Source organism: Monodelphis domestica, chromosome 3 (assembly GCF_027887165.1).
Source record: "Monodelphis domestica isolate mMonDom1 chromosome 3, mMonDom1.pri, whole genome shotgun sequence".
Taxonomy (NCBI): Eukaryota; Metazoa; Chordata; class Mammalia; order Didelphimorphia; family Didelphidae; genus Monodelphis; species Monodelphis domestica.
The window spans coordinates 401,886,821-401,910,555 of record NC_077229.1 but is presented as its reverse complement, the minus strand read 5'-3'; the positions used below and the strand labels follow the sequence as shown (position 1 = coordinate 401,910,555).

Sequence of the window (23,735 nt, the reverse complement as noted above, 5' to 3'; positions counted from 1 at the left end):
CCCCTCCCCCCAGGTCCTTTGTAGGTGGTCTCTGAGGAGAGGGTCAGAAAGAGGAACGGGGAGTGAGAGAACAAATCACTGAAAGTGCAAATGCATCCAAGGTTTCTTTCCCCAACTGTGCTGTACGTTAGACCTGGCTGTAAGGAGCAATGTTGGTTTACTCTTGTATTCTTTTTTTTTTAAACCCTTACCTTCCGTCTTGGAGTCAATACTGAGTTCCGAGGCAGAAGAGTGGTGAGGGCTAGGCCATGGGGGTTAAGTGACTTGCCCAGGGTCACACAGCTGGGAAGTGTTTGAGGCTAGATTTGAACCTAGGACCTCCATTTTTTAGGACTGGCTCTCAATCCACTGAGCTACCCAGCTGCCCCCTACTCTTGTATTCTTAAAAAGTTCCAGAACTGTGTCTTAAGAGAATTATTTATAGTTGCTATAACTGAGTTGACAAATGTCAACTTAACTGATAAATTATATTTGGTAAAATAAAGAGGACATTTATTTAAAAAAAAGAAAGTCACATCTTGCTGTAAGGGGCCTTGTACTGAAGTGTGCTCTCCGTGCAGGGCAGCTAGGGGGTGAATGGATTCAGTTCTAGGCCTGGCGTCAGGAAAGTCCTCAGACGCATTTACCGTGCCATCTTGCCAAGCCATTTCATCCTGTTTGCCTCCATTTCCTCACCTGTACAATGAGCTGGGGAAGGAAATGGCAACCCACTCCGGGATCACAAGTTGGACAGGATTGAAATAGCCGAGTAACAATACTGTTTGTGTACGTGTGGCATCCTAAGCTGTCCCAGGAGAAGGTAAGTGTCTTGTAAGAAAAGTTCTAAAAAAATCCCAGGATCTGGTCTATAGTAGCCACTTATTTGTTTAGTGGAACTGGATTGACTGAAGTGTCTCAAGATTTTAAGCTAGGAGAATGGATTGCAGAAATGGTGAAAGTTTAACTTGGAAAAGGCTGGTGGGAAGGGAGAAGCTGGTTAGGTAGTTTCAGGCCTATTCGGTAGAATTGGACCTTTCCTGCTTGGCCATAGCAGGCAGAGCGAGGAGGTGGTCTTCAAGGAAAAACTTGTTGACAATTTGGACTGATCCGTGACATGGATGTGCCTTGGGAGCTGGTGGGATCTCTTTTGCTTCGGGGCGTTAGGTGGAATCTGGATGACCCCCTGGGGCCTTGGCAAATAGGCTCTTGTTCAAGTATATTTCCAAAATCCGGGGATTCATAGTACTGTGAAGAGAACTTGTGTGGCATGGGGCCGTTTCCTCCTCTGTAAATATTGGACTAGATCTAAAGTCCAAGTTCTACGATGCTGTCCCATGGCTTCCTGGCTTTCATCAAGCAGGATGAAGGCTGAAAAGGCTCCATATCCTGCATTCTTCTACTTAAGTGCAGGGTGGGCACTGCTATTTCAAACCAGGTAGTTTGGTCCAGGCGGTCATGGGAAGTGACTGCCCATGTTCATATCCAATTACCTTCAGTTAGATTTAACCTGACAGGCACAGATGGCAATAGGGAGGTTCAGGACTCTTCTGATAAAGGATATTATCAGTCTCTCTGGGAGTGGCGAACTGTTAAAATGCAAGAGCTTTTGGGTCCTGGATTAACCACACTGTAGGAAGTTACATTTTGCTTTGCTGCCCCATGCAGTCCTAATTTTTTTTTTAACCCTTACTTTCCATCTTGGAATCAATACCATGTACTGGTTCCAAGGCAAGAGTGGTAAGGGCTAGGCAAAGAGGGGTGAAGTGACTTACCCAGGATCACACAGCAGGGAAGTATTTGAGGCCATATTTGAAATCAGGACCTCCTGTCTCTGGGCCTGGTTCTCAATCTACTGAGCCACCCAGCTGTCCTGATTCATTTTTTTTTTGAAGATTTTATTTAATTTAGAATATTTTTTCATGGTTACATGATTCACATTCTCCCGATTCATTTTTGAGATACTCTTCTATCTTAGAGGGTTGGGTTTGCCTAGTATTGGCTGGTTCTGATGATTTGACCTCTGGGTTCAAGAAAAACTAAAGAGGGTTCAGGGATTATTCCCCTCTTGCCACATCCCACCTTTTGTACCATATGAACACAATCCCTTAGCAGAGTTCTAGTATACCATTTTCATATTTCTCTGCATAATTATCTATATAAGTCTTTCTGCCTTATCATACAATTTCTTTTTCTCCAGAGGGGGAGAAAATTCGGCAAGCATGATAATCTTATCTGCAACTGTGGAAGTCTTCACAATCTACTGCCACTTTTTCCATCTTGAGAGTAAGAGAATCAGCCATCAACCTCAGAAGCTGGGTGCAAATATCTCCTCAAGCTTGTAAGAATTTGATTGCAGGCAAAGCCAATCTTGGGAACCCCCTTTCCCTTTTGAAAGGCTGTTAATTCCTGATATAGAAAAAACTTTGAATGATAAAAAGCATAGAGATTTTGAACTATAAGAAAGCAGTACATAATCCAAAGCAGTTTAATCATTTAAATAATCTGAAGAAAGCTTCAGTACCATTTTAACTTAGGATAAAATTTTACTGGAAAAAAACAAACTGAAGCTACTATATTATGTTATGAAATAATTTTTAAATTGTTTCCCCTGAAACAAATTAAAGTATCTTCTTAGGCGAAACATTTTTCCAAGAATAAACTAGGATTGGGGAGACAGATGTGACTACAAGTTGTATGTATTTACATCTCTCTCTAAAGGAGAATGTGCAGACGGTATTTCTATCCTTAACAAGAAGAGATAAGAGATAACATATTTCTCCTCCTTTTCTCTTTCCCTTCCAAGTTCCAGTCTTTGCTATTCTACAATTATTTTTTGATGTGATGAATAAGATTAGACTCAGACCTGAACCATCCATTATATGTATCTCAGACTTTCCCCCATTTGCTCAGTAGGATTCTGTTTTTGCAGAACTCTCTTGAAGACCTGTGAATACTATTTTTCTGAAGTCTACAGACAAGTCTTATCACTCAGTTGTGGTCAATGGGAGAAGATGTGAGATCAGTGATTCTGTCTTTTTAAACTACACTTGTATTAGAGATTTTTAGTGGCTTTTTTCCTTCACAAAATGATGGTTAAAGTGTCAAGACTTGTTAGATCATATTCTGAGAGTGGGACTGTCTCTGTGCATCGACTTTTCCACTTAAATCTCCTTCATGCACAAGTGTCTGCGCACACTCATCTATACACCATAGATGAAAACGCACAAAGACAATCGTCATCCTCGGTTAACGAGAGACTACCACTATACTATAGTAAGACCAAATAAATGTCAAGATTTTCATTAAAAAACATTTTTTGGGTTTGTTTTGTTGCTCCTTGTTCAGTGAAAGGTGGGTGGGAAATTTGCAAATATAGCTTAATGAAACTATTGAATACAAATGGGCTTATACATACATGTAGCTAATAGAAACTACTCTGAGCAACTAAGAATAACTTATATGTCCTCCTTTAATCCAATATTTTCTAATTCATTAAAATTTTTAAAAACAAAAAAAAAGGTTTTCAGTACAAACCAATGATGTAGTAAAATGAATGAGTAAAGATGAATCTAATCCTTAGAATTGCTTAAGACTCAGTAAACATTTTGGTAGTAGATACTAATTTTCTTCAGAAAAAAAGTATGTAAATGATTAAACTGATTTTGTATCACCTTTAAAAAATAAATACACCACCATCTTGCCACATGTTAAGTATGTAAAACATTAATGTTAGAATGTGATCTCATAGATTATCTAATCTGCACCTTGTAAAAACCATATGGTAAGCTGGAAAAGATTTCTGTATCATTTCCATGGTGTTATCCTTCCCAGGGTGGCCTAGCACAACTGGCCAAATATTTAAGTTCCTTCTATGTGCCGGGCAGTCCAGGAGCATCAGTTAATAAGTACGGAAAAGGATGTCAAAGATAATTTTTTGCTACAGATATCCAGAAAACCTAAAACTGTCAGGAAAAATCAGTCTTTCCTCTTTCAGCAACTGCTCCAAAATCAACAACTATTAATGTTCATCACCAAATTCATTGCTCAGAGTGAGGACAAGAAATTTCGGAAATCCTTTGATGGAGTTTTTTGGCTTTCTTCACTATTGAGCAGCATTTTCAGCTGAGACAAATGACGCTTCATTTTATTGAGACTCTTTGAGGAGGAACTGGGTGTTGACTGTCCTGATGTAGGTGTTCTGAAAAAACAAAAACAAGCAAAATATAAGTTCCTATAGGACAAAGAGTAACAATTTTTTCCTTTTAAAAAACTATCTTCTTGCATTGTAAGAAACAATGGACATATTAATTTTTAAAAAATCTTGGAGAGATAAAGAAGAGTGAAATGAGTAGAACCAAGAGTATATTATATATAGCAACAGCTTGTGACTGTCACCTCCAGAGAATGAACTGATAAGTGGAAACACTAAAGATGTAATCTATACATACATATCTATTTGCCAGATGATGCCTTTAGTGGTAGGGGGAGGAGGGAAAGAAGCTGAGATACCTGGAAATAAATTCTATGAAAAATTAAAAACAAAACAAAACAAAATCCACAAGTTTTTGTTTTTTTTTTGAGGCTATCTTCTGCTCAGCTTACAGCAATTGCAAATACGCCATAGGTCTGTCTATGGGCAATAGGAGGTTTGCTATTTTTTTAGGTTTTCTGTCAATAATTTCTTATATAGGTTTTAGTGAAGTTTTCAACCATATTGCACTAAGTGTTTTGGATATTCTATATTTAGCATTCTAGCAATGATTATATCAGAGAGACAGGTTGTCATCTTACTTAGCAAGGAAATGATCTTTTTTCTTCTTTTGGATCTTAACCATCTCACCTGTTCAGGTGACCCTCACAGCTACTTTAGGACACTTCAAAGGGCATCCTGGCTGGTGTAAATAGCGTGCTTCAGGAGGTTTCTCCTTTGAAAATAGGACGATGCCAACATGGAAAGAGAATCCTTGACTACAACCTTGAAACCACATTGTTTCTCTTTCTTTGTTCAGGATCCTACTAATATCCAGTGTGTTGGGAATTATAACTAACAGTGCACATAGGGGTGCTTGTCAATGAATCACTTTTATGGCCCTCAGAACTGTATCCGAGTCTTTGTGTCTGCATGCATGTGTCTCTGTGTAGGAGTGCCTCTGACACGTCACCTGACATAGGTACATGGCATCCTGTCTCCTAACAGAGCCTCTACCTGTTCCCAGGTCCTTAGGTTACTGTCATGTGCTTAGATGCTTGTGGGGAAGAGATTGGAACAAGCTCAGGAGGTATGTCTGTGGTGGCGGCTGGGACAAGGGGAAGGGCATGAGCATTCTTACAGCATGCACTCTCGGTCAGGCACTGGGCTAAACACCTTTACAAATATCTCATTTATTCCTCACAACGATAATATTTCTTCATTTTACAGCAGAGGAAAGGCAAACAGAAGACAAGTGACTTGCCCTGGGTCACATGAATCATCTGTCTCAGGCCAAATTTGAACTCAAGCCCAGGTCATATGCTGGATCCACTTATGCTATGGGGAGAGTTTTGAAATATAAGGTAGGAATTAGGGAAAGTTTTGGGGAGAAAAATGGTGTGTGAGCTGGATATAATCTTCAAGCTCTAAATAGATCTGCAATTTCATTAATGTGAGTAATCCTTCCCTTGATAAAGATTATAACCCATCTGTGTCTGCCCATCCTGCAAGACTTTTGTCCATGTCCTCCCATAAGTTCACAAGATGGAGCCTACCTAACATATGCTGGGGCATTTCTCAAGTTCTCTGGATATGTCAATGCTACTAATGGAACATTAAAAATTTCCAAATTAATATGTGGGAAATGGGTGAAGGAAAGCTTTCTCAAGCACAGGATCATATGTCCAGAGTTGGAGGGGACCACAGAGGTCATATATATTTTCACTCTCTCATTTCACAGATGAGAAAACTAAGGTCCAGGGAAGTTGTGACTATTTTTTTTCTGGAAATAGTAGGTTTTATTCACACCCAAGTGGTAAACAATAACCTTAATAGGATGACTAAGTTTCTTTGTAAAAATCCACATATAAACAAATAGTTATGAACATTAGATGTGGTCTTACTAGTCTCTTCTAAAATCAAACTTCAAAATGCTTTGACTCCTACTTAGTACAAGTCACTGCATTTCTCTAACAAAGTAATAGAGGCACACCTAGTGCAAGCAGACTTAAACTCATTAAATTACTGGGCTGAAAAAATACTTTGGTTGGTTCTTCAGAAGGATTTTTCTTCCTAAATCAATATTGGTCTCAAATTTAACAGTTTGGATAATTTTCACAGCTGTAGTCTAATAGCTACAAGACAAAAGACTTTACAAGAACCAAACTATGTAGCAATGGGCATGCATTAGGGGATTCACTGCATTCTACATATCCGGCAGAAATTATATTAAAATGCTAGGTAGAATGAACCTATATTTTGAACTGGTTCTTAAACATTCATTTTTTCTTTTTTTCCTTTTTTTTAACAAAAATTGTTTACTTGAACTGTGTGACCCTGGGCAAGTCACTTGACCCCCATTGCCTAGCCCTTACCACTCTTCTGCCTCAGAGCCAATACATGGAAAGTAAGGGTTTTAATATTAAAAAAAAAATTGTTTACTTGATTCTACCAAGAAAAAACAAAACACAAGGCTGTAAGTAACTACTAGTTGTTTAGGTTGGGACAGTGCAATAATCCTCAAGGCCACAGCTCACTGCTGCTTGCACTCGGCTGAGTATGGATCTTTCTTTGGATCATATTCTGGATCATTTTCCTCATCAGCTTGGAAGTTATGAATTTAGAGCTGGGGGCCTATCCTACCACTAAGCCATGCCACCCACCACAGTGTGGACAGACAAGGAGCAGAGAAAATATGCAATGTGCTCAGGACTGGCAAATGGTTTAGGCTGACTAGAGAGTGGACTATCACAGGAGCAATGATGGGAAAGAGTCCGAGCCAGCATGTGGAAGATCTTACATGTAACAGTGTCTATCAACAAGAAAGCATATTAGAAGTGTTTGCTGAATGGGAATTTAAAAGCTAGAATAAGGAACTTGGATTTTATTCATTAGGTCTGTTACTCACAATAATGATGTCAGACACTCTAATTCTTAATCAAGTGATTTCAGGGGCAGTACACATATTTTATGCCATTACCACTTCAATGCACCATGAAGAGGGAGTGAGATTTTAATTTGTTCCCCAGGTTTGAAAACATCAACATAAAAAATTTCCTTCCCATCTTCCCTTTTGTTAAAAGTAAAAAGTTGAGATTTCTTTGAGAAGCCCTGTGGGGCTAAACTATCTGCTAAATCCATTAAGAGATTTAATATTGGCACTTCAAAAAAAATTATCAGGTACCTGAAAATTAATGCTGGACTATTGTCTTTGGAACTGGATTTATTACTACTGAAGGATTTCTTCTTTTTCTTTGTAGATCCTGAAGATTTTATGTCTGGTGTCTTCATGCCAGGCTTAATCTTGGGAGTGCTAAGACTATTTTTCATTTCTTCCAAGAAGCTTCTGCTTTTACCATCATATCTCACTGTTTTGTTGCATGCTTTACAGGTAACCAACTACAAAGAGGAAAAGATACATAAGGACTGTTATTTACAAATTACATTCTAAATTAGTTACCCAACAATGAAGTATTACCACTTAATAAGATGGTTCCTTAAGTTGTCTTTACTCATTCACTATTAGGTAAGATCAAATAAAAAAGATTTACGTAATAAGACAACACAAATTATTTAGGTAATTACCTGTTCTCTGCCACTATTTGCTATTCTGCAAAATAAAGAATTATGATTCAGTCTCTTAAGTCAATTCCATTCACTCAGAATGGAATAATTTTCTCTGGAACAACCCACTTCAACCTATTACATAAAAGATTTGAGTTTTGTTTCCCTTTTTCAAAACCCATGGGGAAAAAAATCAACTCAGTGAATTTTTTTTGTTCTGCTCTAACAGTTTATGATTCCAAGATTTTCTTTATTAACTGTGAAGAGTCAGTGTTGTCACCTATATGAATTATTGCTCTTTCAAGATAAAAAAGTGCTATTTATTCTTTTGGACCTAGCTTTAGGATGCCCCAAATTCCATTAGTCTTCAAGTAACTAGTAAAAGAAATTTACTATTTAAGCCAAAGACAAGGACATACAAATCTAACTTCTGAAATGTCCTTTGCAAATATAATGACATCATTTAAGAAAATTCTCTAGAGAATGTTTAAAAAATGCTAAATTTTACTAAGGAAGTACGTTATGAAGCAGAACAATACAAAAATTATTCTCTAAAAAAATATACACTCATAGCTGAAGCTGAGTGACATGTTGCCTGGAAAGGCTTTTGATACAAAGGTCACACGACAGAGGTTCAGTCAATATTTTTAAATAAATGTATGAAGGTTTAAAGACAGTCCTACTGGAAGAAGTAAACAAGGAATGGCATATGTAGCCCAGAATCTTATAGCGATATTAGCATGTTAGCTAGGACTTGCTGTGACAATCCTTCTCATAGCACCACAGATGGTTAGAGCTAAAGAAGACCTTAGAAACTGTCTGGTCCAAATCTATACTTATAGCTGAGAGATCTGTGGTCCAGGGCAATTTGCCTGGATCACTGGTGGCAGGTAGGGCTTTATTATCCAGAGTTCCCTGACCTGTGCCCATTACTCTGATGACTTGTTTTTTCAACCAACTACCAAGTTCTTCCAGTGCTTCCTCAGCCAACATAGAACACAGCACTGTGGTCGTATATAGCAGGAGCTTAATAAAATGCTAGTTAAACTGAATACTTTGTTGCACCATACCATATAGAAGACCACCAAAAATAAGGAAAAAAAAGAATAACAAACATTTACATGGCATTTTAAGATTTATAAGATATGTTATATGTTGTCTTATAAAATCCTAAGGTGTCTACTATCTCCATTTTGCAGCGGAGGTAACTGAGGCTGTGAGATTAAATGACTTGCCCAAGATCATATAGTTTGTATTGGGGCATAATTTGAACTCATGCCTTCCTGACTCTATTCACAAAAAAGGCCTGCAATACTCCCACATTGAGGCTCATAAAATGAGGTGTTGCAGTAAAATAACAGTGGCCTTAGAAGGAGGGTGGGATGGCAGGGGCTGCTATATGTGGACAAGACAGCATCAAGAAATGACCACTGATGTGGACATGGACAAATAATTAAAAGCTCACACAGTAACTCAGAAAGCTTAGGAATCCGGAGCTATTTAAGAAAAATATTATTTTTTTCGTAAGGGGAAAGTTCTTTGTTTAGAGTATGAAGGAATGGGTTGAAATCCTTGCATGATCTTTAGCAAACTGCTTAAATTGATTGAGCTTCAGTTTACTTATATATAAAAGGGATGACTAGATGATGACCACTAAGATCTCTCCTAGCTCTAATTCTATGAACATGTTAAAACAATTCTTATCCTCCATATATATTTTTTAATTTTGCTAGCGTTTATAGAACTTTAAGGTTAAAGGGAAACAAAACTAACGATGTATTTTGTTAGCAGTTCTCAGAGAAAGGGAAGTCATAAATAAGTTTCTCAATTTTACTTTTAAAGTACTACTTTATAACTATTTTTGGATAACATTTAGGTAAAAATAAAATAGAAGATGGTATTAAAATCTACCTTAAAAGATAGGGAATTTTTACTCCTAAAATGCTTTACAACTTAAGAGTCAGAAAGGTACCTAAAACACTGACAGATTAAATAACCTGCACACCTTAAGTGGAACCAGAGACCCAAGTTTTCCTGGTTCTGAGCCCAGTGCTCTCTCCACTACAGCATAGAACCTTTCAAAAATCTACCTTGTCCCCTATTTTTTCCTCTATGCAACTTAGTTTCCTTATTTCTAGGAAAGGAAATCCTCTGATTCTGTCTCAATATAATTATTTCAAAGGAGTTGACAAGAAACTGTAATAAACACTCTTTGCTAGATTTGGCTGTTTCCTTTTGCTTGGTTTTACAATTTTCTGGAGAGTGTCTGAAACCAGTTCTATGTAACTTGTCCTCTTGACAGAGGCAGGACAAGATATTTATATGTGTAGGCAAAGTGTGAAAATTGCACCTGAAGGGTTTGAGCCTCTGTGATACATGGGACTTAACATAAAGTGCCAGAGTTTAAAACTTTATAGTTTATAAAAATATAAAGGGTCCTGCATTGCATCCTGGGTACCAATCTAATGTGGTTATTATTAGTTCAGGTTAAATACCATACCTTTTGTATTGGGAGCTCCCTAGTAAGTAAACAAACTATTAAGCTGAGAATAGAAATGTCAAAACAACTTTATCTACTTATTTATTCCCCTTTTATGGAAAAAAGATAACATATATACATTCCACACAATGGAAACTAAAAATACAGAAAAATTCAGAGACCTATATAATTAAGGTGTTACTGTTCACAGGAAAAGGAAGACAAACTGAAAAATAAATTAAGTGGAAACTAAAAGTATGAGTGGACATATGTGAAAAAAATTTGATGACTACTCAAGTCCTAGTAATTATTCTGTTGCTTTGTTTTTAATTTGTTTTTTAGCGTTCAGAATGCTTGACTTTAGATAATTTGGAATTATAAAATAAAAAAACTACTCTGGATAAATGAGAATCGTTCAGCTTTTTTGTTTGATGCTTAAGTCTTAATTAAAATATAATTCTGATGTTTGTGGTAAAGTCAGTCTTAGGGAAAAAAGTATTTTTATCTTCTATAGTTTGACAATCATAATGAAACAGAGTAAGTCTAAATAAAAAGATTCTTCAATAAGCAAATATTTCCTTTAGAAAAATATTTATGTTAAAAAAAAGATACTTTTTAGTCAAACAGATTAAAATCTTACCAGAATGCTTCTGGAGTCATTGTACTTTTTAAGAATCTTTGCTTCTTTAAAATTGAGTCTACAATTTTTCGATTCTCGATTAAGAACTTTCTTTACTTTTGGTGTTAGTTTTGGCTTTGGCTTGAGGCGAACTCTGTATTTATCCAGCACCAGAAACTGGTAACAATATGGACACTGGCCTTCTGAAACTGTATTTTCACCTAAAATTGTAAAAGATGAAGCAGGTTTTAAGACTTAGCTAAAATCACCTCTAATATTACTTATGAAGAATTTTTATTCAATACTATAAATATGAATTGGTATATTCCAACAAAACTATTTATCTAAGGCTTATCAATAGGTAATATAACCAATAAAGAATTGCAGGTATTACACTTACGCTTTTAAGGAATGCAATGAATGAAAATCTGGTCTTACAAAAGTCAGGGGCAATGAAGTTGAAACATAAGATGACAATTTACATGCTGTTTCAGTAATGTAGAGGAAGTACCTTGTTTTTGTCATTATGCCTTTACAGATTTGTGCTTTACTTTAAGACATCCTTCACACTAATTTCACACTTTCTTCTAATGTTCAAAACCAGGAGTACATTCAGTCACAGGGGAAATATAAAGTAATGGCTCTTGGCTATAAGGTCCAAATCACAGAATTTGAGAGTTGGAAGGGACTTTAGTGGTCATCTTGTCTAGCTCACACTAAGGGAATCCTGATTATATATAATATATATGACAAATGGGCATTCAGCCTCAACATGTCCAGGGAGGGGGAATCTGCCATCTTTCAAGAAACTCTTATTAGAAATCTAATTGTTAGAAAATTTTCCCTTCTACCTGGGGAAAATTTACCTCTTGGTTCTACCAACTTGGGCTTCCACATCCTGGCCCTTTGAATGCTGGAAGAAACCTATCAGGACCCTGGGAGTCTTCTCCAGAATAACATCCTCATTTGCTTTAACTGATTCTCATTTGACAAGGAATCAAAGCTCTTCAAATTTTGAATGTCCTTCTCTAGACACTATTCAGCTCATCAATGACCTTCTTAAATTGTGGTACCCAGAAATGAAATTGTACCACAGTTGAGTCCAAGGTTTCTGTGAGTTTCTCTTTTGGTCTTTGACATTTTTGACATTGTTGAATGATATGGAATTTCCAGTCCACTAAAAGGTCCAGACCTTTTTAAGAACTGCTGTCTATTCAAAGAGATCACACAATCATACATAAATATTTATAACAGCCAAGAAACTGGGGAGATGCCCATCAACTGAAGAATGGCTGAATAAGTTGTAGTTATATGAATGTGATAGAATTCTGTTGTGCTTTAAGCAATAATGAAGATGGTTTCAGAGAAACCTCAAAAAATTTATGTGAATTGAAGCAGAGCCAAATGAGCAGAATCAGAACAATCTGCACAGTAAAAGGAATGCTGTAAAGTCAGTCAATCAACCTTTGAAAGACTTAGGAACTCTGATCAACATAACAATCAACCACATCTCCACAAAACTTTAAGAAACAGGTTATTCTCCTATAGACAGTAGGTTGATGGTCTCAAGCCTTTTTTCTACCCTTTCTTTCATTTTTGTTTCAGACAAAGCTATGGTGAAAATGTTTTCCATGACTATGCATAATTGTAATAATAGTTTTATCTTTCTTGCCTTCTCAATGGATGTGTTAGGAGGTATATGGAGAGAGAGAACTGAAAGGAAAAATAAACTTAAACATATCTCTCTTCCCCTATCTTATTCCGGTAATAATGATTTTGTACCAAAGTATAATAGTGATTTCATAACACAGTGGATAGGAATCATGAAGATCTAGATTAAAATTCTACCTCAAACACTTATTAGATGAGTGACCTTGAGCAAATCACTTAACACTGCCTCATTTCCTCAACTTTAAAATGGGGCTAATAATAGCATTCTACTTGGTTGTTTTAGGATCATATAATATCTGTAAAGTGCTTAGCACTGGTTTGACACACAGTAGGTGCTATGTAAAATTTAACTAAATTATTAGTAATACCTACATTTCTTCTCATCAAAATCTCTTGGAATGGGGGCAGCTGGGTAGCTCAGTGGATTGAGAGCTAGGCCTAGAGACAGCAGGTCCTAGGTTCAAATCTGGCCTCAGACACTTCCCAGCTGTATGACCCTGGGCAAGTCACTTGACCCCCATTGCCTAGCCCTTACCACTCTTCTGCCTTGGAGCCAATACACAGTATTGACTCCAAGACAGAAGGTAAGGGTTTAAAAAAAAAAAATCTCTAGGAATAATGGTTACTGCCTTCCAATGTTTCCATCATTACATCCCAGCAACCAGTTCCTCCTATCAGTGAGAATCAGCTGTAGTGAAAAACCAGTTAATGAGGTACTACTGCATTTGTCTGAGGTACCCAATCACATTGTCACAAATAAGATTTTCAAAATTCACAGTTATGTTCACTTGCATCTTACTTTTTTTCTCCTACCAGACCATATGAGAATAGAATAATATGCTAGCAGATATAAAGCTGGGAATTCAAAGGGATCTCACCAAATTTGGGGTTAGAGGACTTGAACTCAAATCATCCTGGCTCTGCCATTTATTTCCTGCAGGACTCTGAGCAAGTCACTTCTTCCATCTGAAAAATCAGAGGGTGGACTACATATGGCCTTTAAGCCCTGTTCTCTCGGCCCTACTTCCTCTTTAAATCTTAAGAATTATTAGGTCCTGGAACATTGTGAAAAAGGGAAAAGCAAATATAATGAATGACTGAATTTACTTCAATAGTATTTTTCAGTACAAAAAAAATGAAAAATTTTCTTTGAGAGCATAAAAATATTTAACTGGGAGAAAAAATAATTCTAAACAACCTTAGAAAAATCACATTGTCACTTATGGCGTTGGTCCTATAGAGTTGAACTGAGGAGAAAGTCCTATCAAATATACTATATGCTGCTTTTGGATGACAAAACTGCTTTTTACAAAATAGATTTTAAAAAATATATTGTACATCACTGAAACATGCTAAGATGTTTTATATTAAAGGACAAAAAAATCCATAATTATTCATCAGAATCCCAGGATTGGAAGGGAACTGAGAGGCTACCTAGTCTAATTTGAACTTGAACAAGAATCCCTTCTACAATAAGCCTGAAGATATCACATGAGGGTAATCTACTGCCTCCCACAGCAATCTATTCCACTTTGGGAGAGCTCTGAACTATTGGAAAGTTTTACTTTGAATCAAAATCTGCTTCTCTGCAACTTCAAGCCACTGTCGCAAATTTCTCCTTGTTGGGGAGAATCAAGTCCAGAACACTAATTTCCCTCATTATTGCCTTTACCTTCTGAAGACTGAAATCACTATTAACCAAGCCAAAGTCTACTTTTTAAGAGTGAGATAGCTCTGGGAAATATTTGAATAATTGAAGTTTCCCATCACTACCATACCATGTTTGGGATCTGCTTCACCTATCTCCTTTTGATTAGGTGGTTTGTAGTTTAGGGAGAAGACAAATTTGCTCCTGCCTCTGCTTTCACTGATCTTCACCCAAATGCTCTCCAGAATGTTCTGTCCTTTGGTTCCTGGGTTTTCTTAGATGAAGATTTCTTCATTATGTATCATAACAATCAAGTGAAAGAGTAAGTATAGTGCAAAAATTAGCATCCTCATTTCTAAAATGAGGAAACTGTGGTTACTGTAACATTAGAGTGTTAACATTAATTGTGAATTCAGACATTATTCAGGATAATTGCCATTAGGAATTACTTCAAACATAAAATTTAGTTAAGGATGGAGCAGAAGACTGCAGATAGCTAAATAAATGAACCTACTATGCAGATAACACACCTGGTAGCTGGGGATGAAGTAAGTACAAAAATGTTGCTAAGATTAAAGACTAGAAATTAACCCATACATGAGATACAAAAAAAAAAAAAAGATCATCATAGCACTCTTACATACAAATCTAAGAAAAATTATTGTAGAAAACAAGAGCTACAAGATGGTCTAAGAAAGGAAGAACCATAATCACAGTTAAGTCCTAGCCAATAGTTATTCTATTTGAGTAAATAAATTTGTCAACAGTTTCTCAATGAGGTGAAACATTCCAAAAGCAAATAATTATAGTTCTAGGTGTTTGGGTAAGAACATTTATCATGAAGGAAGTGGGAGAAAAAAGGAATTCACATACACTAATTAGTTTAGGGACCTAGCAATCTAATGTATTTTGCTGATAATTCATAAGACCATATTAGGAAACACAGCCTGTTATAACAGTAGACTTGCATTCCAATGACAAGTACCCATGACACACTTGATCAGGAAGATCCATATTGATATTCTGAGAAATTAAAAGAATATAAACCTAGATCATTCTTATTTGTCTTCAGAACATAACTGGAGGTGAACAACATCATTGCCATCCACAGATGGTTGGTTTATGAGCTCTAATCTGGTATATCTCTGTTCCACTAGGGTTTGTAAAATAAGCATTTTAAAAACAGTAGGAATGATAATCTTTGTATTACGTACCAAACACAAGATTCAGAGCTGGAAGAGATCTTAGAAATGACTTAGCCTTATTCCCCTTATTTACAAATGAAAAAACAAAAGTCACAGTTTAAACATCATACACATTAAGTACTAGATCCAAGTTGCAATACCAGGTTCTCTGACTTGAAATTCTGTGTTTGAATGCTTTGTTTTTTAAAACCACTAAACCACTGATGCCTCATTTGGATCTACAGTTTGATTTTATTAGAAAAGCTCTTCATCCTGGAGGTATATTGCCAGGTGCTTTTATTCAGGTTGATAGCACTTATGAAAACTGGTTATCTTCTGCAGACAGATTACTTCAAAAGGGGAAAAAACCATAACCAACTAAAAAATTGGCTTCTCAATTCTACTCAACTGCCCCTAGGTTTTCTTTCCTTGTTACACTTTGGAAAGTTCAGGATATGCAAATCAATTTAAACAGTAAACCATAATTAGAAAGGCAAACTGCCATTTAAAAAATATTACATGTTATGTATACAAACGTTCAAATGTGGTTACAAAAATTTACTAAAGGCTTCCCTTCAATAAATAGCTGTCTTATTACATGTAAAATATATTTTAAAATCCAAACCATTAAGTCTTTCCTCATTAATTCATACCTCTCTTCAGTACTTGCAATATTGTACTTTCTATAGTTAGCTGCATATATCTTATCTTCCACTAAACCCCAAACTTCTTAAAATTAAATAGCTTATCTTATTTTTGTTATCTCCCTAAGGGCCTAGCACCCGTCCTTGTATTTTACAGGTATATTAAATGTTTTTTTTTTAACTGAACTTTGTTAAGTCTTATTTGCTAAATAAATTAATGTATAGATTATGTGACTTAAGTCTCCTGGATTTCGGTTCCAGTCCTGATTCTGTCACATACTGGCTCAGGCAAGTAGTTTAATCATTAAAAAAAAAACAAAAAAAAAACCTCTTTCCTTCCATTCTAAGGAAGAAGATCAGTAAGGGTTAGGCAACTGGGTTTAAGTTACTTGCCCAGGGTCACACAGCTAGTTAGTGTATGAGACCAGATTCCAACCCAAGTCTTCTAGACTTGAGGCCTGGTGCATTATACACCTAGTTGCCCCAGCTTAATCTCCTCTTGCCCCAGGCAACCCTCAAAATCTTTAAAGTGGGAGAACACTTGCCAATAATGACAGCTAACATTTATGTAGCCTTTATTCTGTGACAGTCACTGTGCTAAGCATTTTATTATCTCATTTGATCCTTACAACCCTGGGAGATAGGTGCTATTATTCCCTATTTTACAGGTGAGGAAACAGAAGCAGCGGATAAATGATTCCCTCAGTCACACTGCTAGTAATGAGAAATGCTAACGTTTATATTTAGCTATGTGTCAGGTACCATGCTAAGCACTTTATAATTATTATCTCATTTTATCCTTACAACAATCCTTTTTATTATTTTATCCCTATTTTACAATTGAGGAAGATAAGGAAGACAGAGGTTAAATGACTTGCCCAGGGTCATATAACTATCAAGTGTCTGGAGCTAGATTTGAACTCATCTTCTTGACTCTAGACCCAGGGCTCTGCCCACTGCATCACCCAAGCAGCTTGGCCTATATATTTGGGTAAAAGGTTAATAATATACTTGGGCTTTTGTTTTCTCATCTGTAGGAATGAAGACAACATCTTCATTGAAATGTTGGGATCCATAATCGACTTGAAAGTGTTGTACAATACCCACACCCCTGCTTGCCTTCTCCCGTATACTCACCAAGCGAGGAACTGTACATCCAACTTCATAAAAAAGGAGAGAAAAAGAAAAAAAAGTTTACTATTTGAATTGGAGAGAAGCATAGGGGCAGGGGAGAGCAGAATTGTCAGTTTTCGAGCCCCGCCCCGCCTAGGCTCATTGCGCATGCTCTCTACGCCCCTTCCTTTCCACTCCACCTCCCACAAGCCTTTCAACCACATTTCCCTCCCAGAAGTCGGCCTCCTTTTCCCTTACAGGAGATACCGGGCCTGGCCCGGGCAGGTTTCCGTAAGCTTCTCAGCAGCCACCTTGAGAAAATGCTTCTTCATGATCGATCCCGCCGCCACGGAACAAGCGCAAAACCAGTTCCACAGTGGTCAAAGGTGGAAAAAGGAAATCGAATCTCCCTCTACGCACTCACTTCCGGAATGCGGCGTCCGGAAGCAACTGCTTGAGGCGGAAAGTTCCGGCTCCTTAGTGTGGAAGAATTAAGGCGCACGCGCATACTAGGGGCGGAGACTCGTCCCTGGCTGTGCATAGAGCCTTTCATGCCTTATCTCCGCCCCCTGGGACGCCGGCGCTCTCATTTTCTAGTGGTATCTCTGGTAAAAGTGTTGCTGGAGGTCACCAGGGGCCGGCGGGAACCTTTATTTTCAATCTTTTCCCCGCAGATCCCTCGTTAGCCCAGGCCCTGATAGGGCCGGAGGTGGGGTCGGGGAACTGCCCCTGCCTACTGGAGCCTTCGGAGAGATGAACTTAGTTAGCAGGATAACGCTTTAGACCTACTGTGCACAGCTAAGACGGCACCCCAGGAACTGGCTCCAAATAATGATTGACTTCGACCCAGCCGGCATAGTTTCCTTTTTTTCGGATGTATAGAAATTAAGACTCATATTAATTGACATGCCCAAGGTCAAACAGCTTATTAACAGAGCTAGAACTTCAACCCAAGTCACAGTCCAGGCTTATCTTTGAAAAGTACTCTCCCTAAGTCACCTAGGTCAACCTCTTCATTTTTACTGGTGAGGAATCCTGATCCAGATGCAGTTTCCTTTTCCAGCATACCACACTGCTTCCCAAAATATAAGATAAATAAGCCCTACGAATTAGGCGATATAGCGGCTAGAGTCGGAAAGACTTGACTTCAACCTGACCTTTGACACTTAGCTGTGTGACTGGGCAAGTCACTTAAAACTGTTTGCCTCAAGTTTCTTCATCTGGAAGATGAGCTGGAGGAGGAAATGGCAAACTGTTCTGGTATCTTTGCCAAGAAACCACCAAACGGAGTCATGAGTTGAATGTGACTGAATAGCAAGAATTCAATAAACATTTATTAAGCATCCACTATGTATGTGGCACTGTGTCAAGTGCTAGGGATAAAAAGAGAGGCAAAACAATCCTTGGCCTCAGAAGCTCACAATCTGATGGAAGCGTCAACCACAAGCTGTCTAGAGGATAAATAGTAATCAAGAGGAAAGTATTATAGTTAATTCATAGAAAGGGGAAAATAATTCATGGAGAGGAGAAGGGTTCTGGCACATGCATTCTCTTATTCAATGGTTTCTGCTACCCACCTTAATAAACTTTTACTGATGTGTGCCTATTATGTAAGTAATGCCTACTATTTGGACATTGTGCTAAGCTCTGGGGATATAAAAAGTGGCAAAATTCAATCCTTGCTCTCAAGGAGCTCACAAGTAAGTAACATGGAAACAAAAATATACTAGGCAAGCAATATTCAGGATAAATAGGAAATTGTTAAGAGAAGATACTAGAATTAAGAAGGACTGATGAATGCTTCCTCTTCAAGGAGACTTCAAAAGCCATTTTCACTCTAACTTCATCTTCCTAGAAGGTACTCATCATTAACTCTTTACCTAAACTTTATTCCTTTTTATTTAAAACACAAGGAAACAAAAACTTTGCATTCTATCTTAGAATCAATAGTACATATTGAATCTAAGGCAGAAGAATGGTAAAAGGCTATGCAATGGAGGTTAAGTGACTTGCCCAGAGTGACACAGCTATTAAGAGTCAGAGTTCATAGTTGAACCCAGGACTGCCCCTCTCTAGACTTGTCTCACAATTCAATGAGTCACCTAGCTGCCCAAAGATAGGTAATCTTTAGGTCCTAAATCACCCACAACGAACCTGGGATAGTTAATAATTTCATAGTCATTTGAGACTTGTGCTACCACAATAAGAAGATAGCCCTGTTAAAACACTTGTCAAACCAAATATGAAGTTATTGGTTAGAGAGTCCCCTTTCACACACACATACCCACAGAGTCAAAAGAAAATAAAAATATATCTTTTTTGAAAATGAAACAAAGGAAGATTTATTCCAGTGAGACTATATCTTGGACCTAAAGTTCTAATAACTGTCATGCAGTCATTTTGATGGACCTATATGAGAAATAAATCTGTGAATATTCTTATTTATATTGGGAAATATTGAAATCTAATTTCCCTAGTTATTTGCATAAACTTTCCTAAAAGGTGAAGTTTCCACAGATGGTTTAAAATAAATTATCTTCTCATTTGAATTTCTAGACTCTCCCTCTCTTTCCATCTTCTTTATCCCATCAAATATTTATCAAAGGGATTTCTCACCTTTTGGGAATAATGACACCCTACGCTTTGATATTATTACACACCCTTCTCTAAAATATGCTGTCTAGCACATATTTATTTTTGAAATTAAAGTCAGATGAAATTGTTTTGAGAATTTGAAAATATCATGACATTCCTCTGAGATGTTTGAGATGCTTATGTTCTTTCAAAACAAGTACTGAAAGACATTGATTTAGTAAATGATTTTGCATATACAAATCAGTTCTAGGAGTATTTAAAATGATTTAAATTTACTTGGAACATTTTCCCTTTCTTTAAAAAAAAAGTTTGTCAGTGTACTGAACAGTGTAACATCCTCCTTTATTTCTTTTTTTAAAATTCAAAGATATTTTATTTTTCCAATTACATGTAATAAAAAATTTCAATATACGTTTTCCAGAATTATAAGATCCAAATTGTCTCTCTTCCCTCCCCCTACTCTGAGATGGTAAGCAATTTGATCTGGGCCATATATGTATTATGCAAAACACTCTTCCATCTTTGTAAAAGCATACGCATATAAAACCAAAGCCTCAAGAAAAAACCATAAATATATTTATATGAAAGATAGTATGCTTTGATTCACATCCATCTGATTGCAACAGTTCTTTTTCTGGGGGTGGATAGCATTCACCATCATAAATCCTTCAGAATTGTTCCAGATCATTGCATTGCTAAGAGTAACCCAAGTTTTCACAGTTGATCATCATACAATATTGATGTTACTGTGTACAATATTCTCCCTTCTCTGCTTATTTTGCTCTACTTCAGTTCATGCAGATCTTTCTAGGTTTTTCTGAAATCATCTTGCTTATCATTTGCAAGATGATTTCAGAAAAATTTGTTATAGTACAACAGTATTCCATCACCAATATATACCACAATTTGTTCAGTCATTCCCAATTGATGGGCAGCCCTTAATTTCCAATTCTTTGCCTCTTTTTTTTACAAATAGGTAATTTCTCCATTTTTAAATTATCTCTTTGGGATATAGACTTAGTAGTGGTATTACAAGATTAAATAGGGTATGCTCAATTTTATGGCTCTTTGGGCATAGTTCCAAATTGCCATCCAGAATGGCTGAGTCAGTTCACAACTCCAACAACAATGAATTAGTGTCTCTACTTTATTTCAAATTTTCTTCTTTACCAGTCTTTAGTTGAACTCACAAATGATTTGTCTATGATGTGAAAAACTCCTTTGATTGAGAAGGGTGAGTCCTTTGGAAATACTTAGCTACATATGGCTTTTTATGTGGAACATTTTATTTTATTGAATTATAAGCAAGTCAGAGCTGGAAGGGACCTTAAAGATCACCTAATCCAATGTCTCTTTCTTGACATGTATTGTTCCTAGGGTCTAGAGAGGTGAACTGGTTTTCCCATGGTCACAGAAACTCACATTTGGAAGGAACTTTCTAGGTTATCTAGCCTGACTTCCTCCCTCAATGGTGATCCTCCTACTATATTCAAGTGGTCACTTAGATTCAGTGGTGAATTTTGTTAAATTTTGTTAAAATGATTCCTTCTCTAGTGCAGGAAGGGAAAGAAGAGATGAGTGGGAATTTTAATGTTATCAAAGAAAATTTAATTAATTAAAAAAAGATTTTTGGTCAAAATCCTTAGGTCTGGGGCTGGGAGGGACCATGGAGGGAAAAAATTAGATTTACAGAAGAAACAAAAATTCAGGGAAGTAAGTAACTTGCCTAAAGTCACACAGGTAAGTTACAGAGCCAGTATTCATACTTCAGATTCTGTGACCAGAAGTTCTCCCTTTTTTCCCCACCAAACTATGCTGTCTTCTATTATCTCACAAGCTAGGTATTCCTTAGCTGGATCATTTTAAAGGTTCTTCTTTATATTGCCTGACATAACAAAAATAATACCATTCCTTACATTTTCATAGTGTCTTACAACTTAAAAGAAACACTTTCACATATGTTATCTCATGTAATGTTCATAACAACCCTGTGCAATAAGTAGGTAATACAAGTATTATCTTCTTTGACTTCTTTGGTAGTACCCCTTTTGGGTTTCTTTGAGTTATTCACTATAGCCCTCAATAAACTCATCATTGGGAAATCTCATCACTCTGCAAGATGCATTCAGTCTTGTTACTTACGCCTCATCAGTATCCTTTGTCCCTTTGATTGGAGTGAGGAGCCATCAACTCCTCCATTTAAGGAGAAGGAATAGGACAGACATATTTCCTCATTTCCCACTGTTTGCACTGATTTTATATTATTTTGACTTCTCCAGCATTCTCTGTTGCACAGCCTCCCACCCTACTCTTTCAGTTTTCTTTTGGTATTTCTCCATTTGATTGCAAGGTCTTTCAGGGCAGGGGCTACTTTCTTTTCATATCTGTATTCCCCACATGTAACATAATGCTTGGTGCATGTTCAGTCATTTTTTCAGTTGTGTCTGACTCTTTAGGACCTCATTGGGATTTTTGCTACTCAGTATCAGCCGTACTCACTAATTCTAAATTGTCAAAGTGTTTGATTTTATGCTTTCATGGACTATGGCATCCTCACTCTATTTCTGGATTTGGAATATTAGGAAGATGGATCAAGTCCATGGGATTCATGTATAACATTTTTAAGATAGAGCTCAGCTGGGTAGGATGATGGTGTAAGTTATTTCTAGCAAAGTTTTGTTTTCTAATAACCTTAAAAGAGCAAGAAATGCCCCAAATATACAATTTAAACTTAAGCAAGAAGAAAAGAGAAATGCTTCCACAAAAGCAACTAACCATCACCTGAAATAATAGTGCAGCTTTGATCTTCCTAAAGCTCCCATTCTTCCCAGCCTCCCAGTAATCTGTGTAAACAACTTTATAAACTTGTGTACAGTTATGGTTCTTGTGTCCTCAGTCTCCTTGCAGCATACCACAACCCATAATGGGTAGAAAACATTGAACTCACTCAGGTTTATATTACAAAGGGGACTCAAATGTGAGTTGTGGAAGAAGGTCCAGCCATGCAGTGCTGGCGATCTAGAGGAAAGGACTTTTGTGCTTAAGGCAGGCTATAAACTCAGTTGTGGTCTTCTCTCTATGGAATAGCCATATGGCAGGGAACCAACCAAAGTTCCATGCACTTCAAATGAAGGAGAATTTGTGACCAAACACAGCTCAGAAAGGAAAGTAGAAGGAGCTTGTGTGTTCACTGCTACCAGAAATAGAAAAAAAAAGGATAAAAGACAAAAATACTAAGAAAGGCTGGCCATAAGACAGTATCCAAGATGAAAAGGGAGACCTCACCTCTAATGAAGAGGAAATTAAGGCAATCATTAAAAACTATTAGGCCCAATTATATGGCAACAAAAATGGCAATCTAGGTGATGTGGATGAATACTTACAAAAATATAAATTGCCTAGACTAACAGAGGAAGAAGTAGATTATCTAAACAACCCCATATCAGAAAAAGAAATTGAACAAGCCATCAAAGAACTCCCTAAGAAAAAATCCCCAGGTCCAGATGGATTCACAAATGAATTCTGTCAAACATTCAAAGAACAAGCAGGTAAGTCAATATTAAAATTCATTAAGAACAAAAAGTGCAAGAAATGCAGAAAAGATTATAATTAAATGAATAAATTCTATGTTCTTAAGGAAAGTGAACCAAAAAACTCTAATGAAAAAGTAAGTACCTTTCTTGATTACCTCAGTTATTAGAGCTCTCCCTATATCTGAAATTACTTTTTATTTAATTAACTGTGGATTTGTCATATCTTCCCAATAGAATGTAAACTCTTTGTGGGCAGAGGTTGTTTCATTTTTGTTTTTATATTACCATTACAAAGCATCATGTTTGCACTTAATATGTATCTAATTAATTAGAATGAAAACAAGGTAAAAAATTCTTCTGGATCTCCAGAAATGATGGAATGACAGGAAAAAATTCTAGAATGGTTCAAAAGAGAAATATATTTATTTAAAGAAGAAATTATTGAAACAGAGTAATCAAGTAAGAATTCGATAATATTAATAAGAAAGAATACAATACCCAGTAAAGAATTCTTCCA

At 36.8% G+C, this 23,735-nt stretch overlaps 1 protein-coding gene across 1 annotated transcript; it reads right to left on the bottom strand.

Moving 5' to 3' along the window:
• Positions 1 to 2,448: 2,448 nt before the first annotated feature.
• On the bottom strand, positions 2,449 to 17,583 carry C3H18orf21 (chromosome 3 C18orf21 homolog). Its single transcript, XM_001367985.4, has 5 exons — positions 17,349 to 17,583; positions 17,115 to 17,137; positions 10,852 to 11,051; positions 7,353 to 7,567; positions 2,449 to 4,177 (listed from the first exon to the last, which is right to left on the bottom strand). Exons 1-5 carry the CDS (start codon positions 17,420 to 17,422, stop codon positions 4,024 to 4,026), a joined length of 666 nt encoding a protein of 221 aa, XP_001368022.1. The 5' UTR covers positions 17,423 to 17,583; the 3' UTR covers positions 2,449 to 4,023.
• Positions 17,584 to 23,735: the final 6,152 nt, after the last annotated feature.

Coding starts and splice junctions, on each gene's coding strand:
- C3H18orf21 (XM_001367985.4), bottom strand. CDS start 17,422: ATGAAGAAGCATTTTCTCAAGGTGGCTGCTGAGAAGCTTACGGAAACC. Junction 17,138..17,348: donor GGCCAGGCCCGGTATCTCCT/GTAAGGGAAAAG, acceptor TTTTTTATGAAG/TTGGATGTACAGTTCCTCGC. Junction 4,178..7,352: donor AGTCCAGCATTAATTTTCAG/GTACCTGATAAT, acceptor TTGTTTTTTCAG/AACACCTACATCAGGACAGT.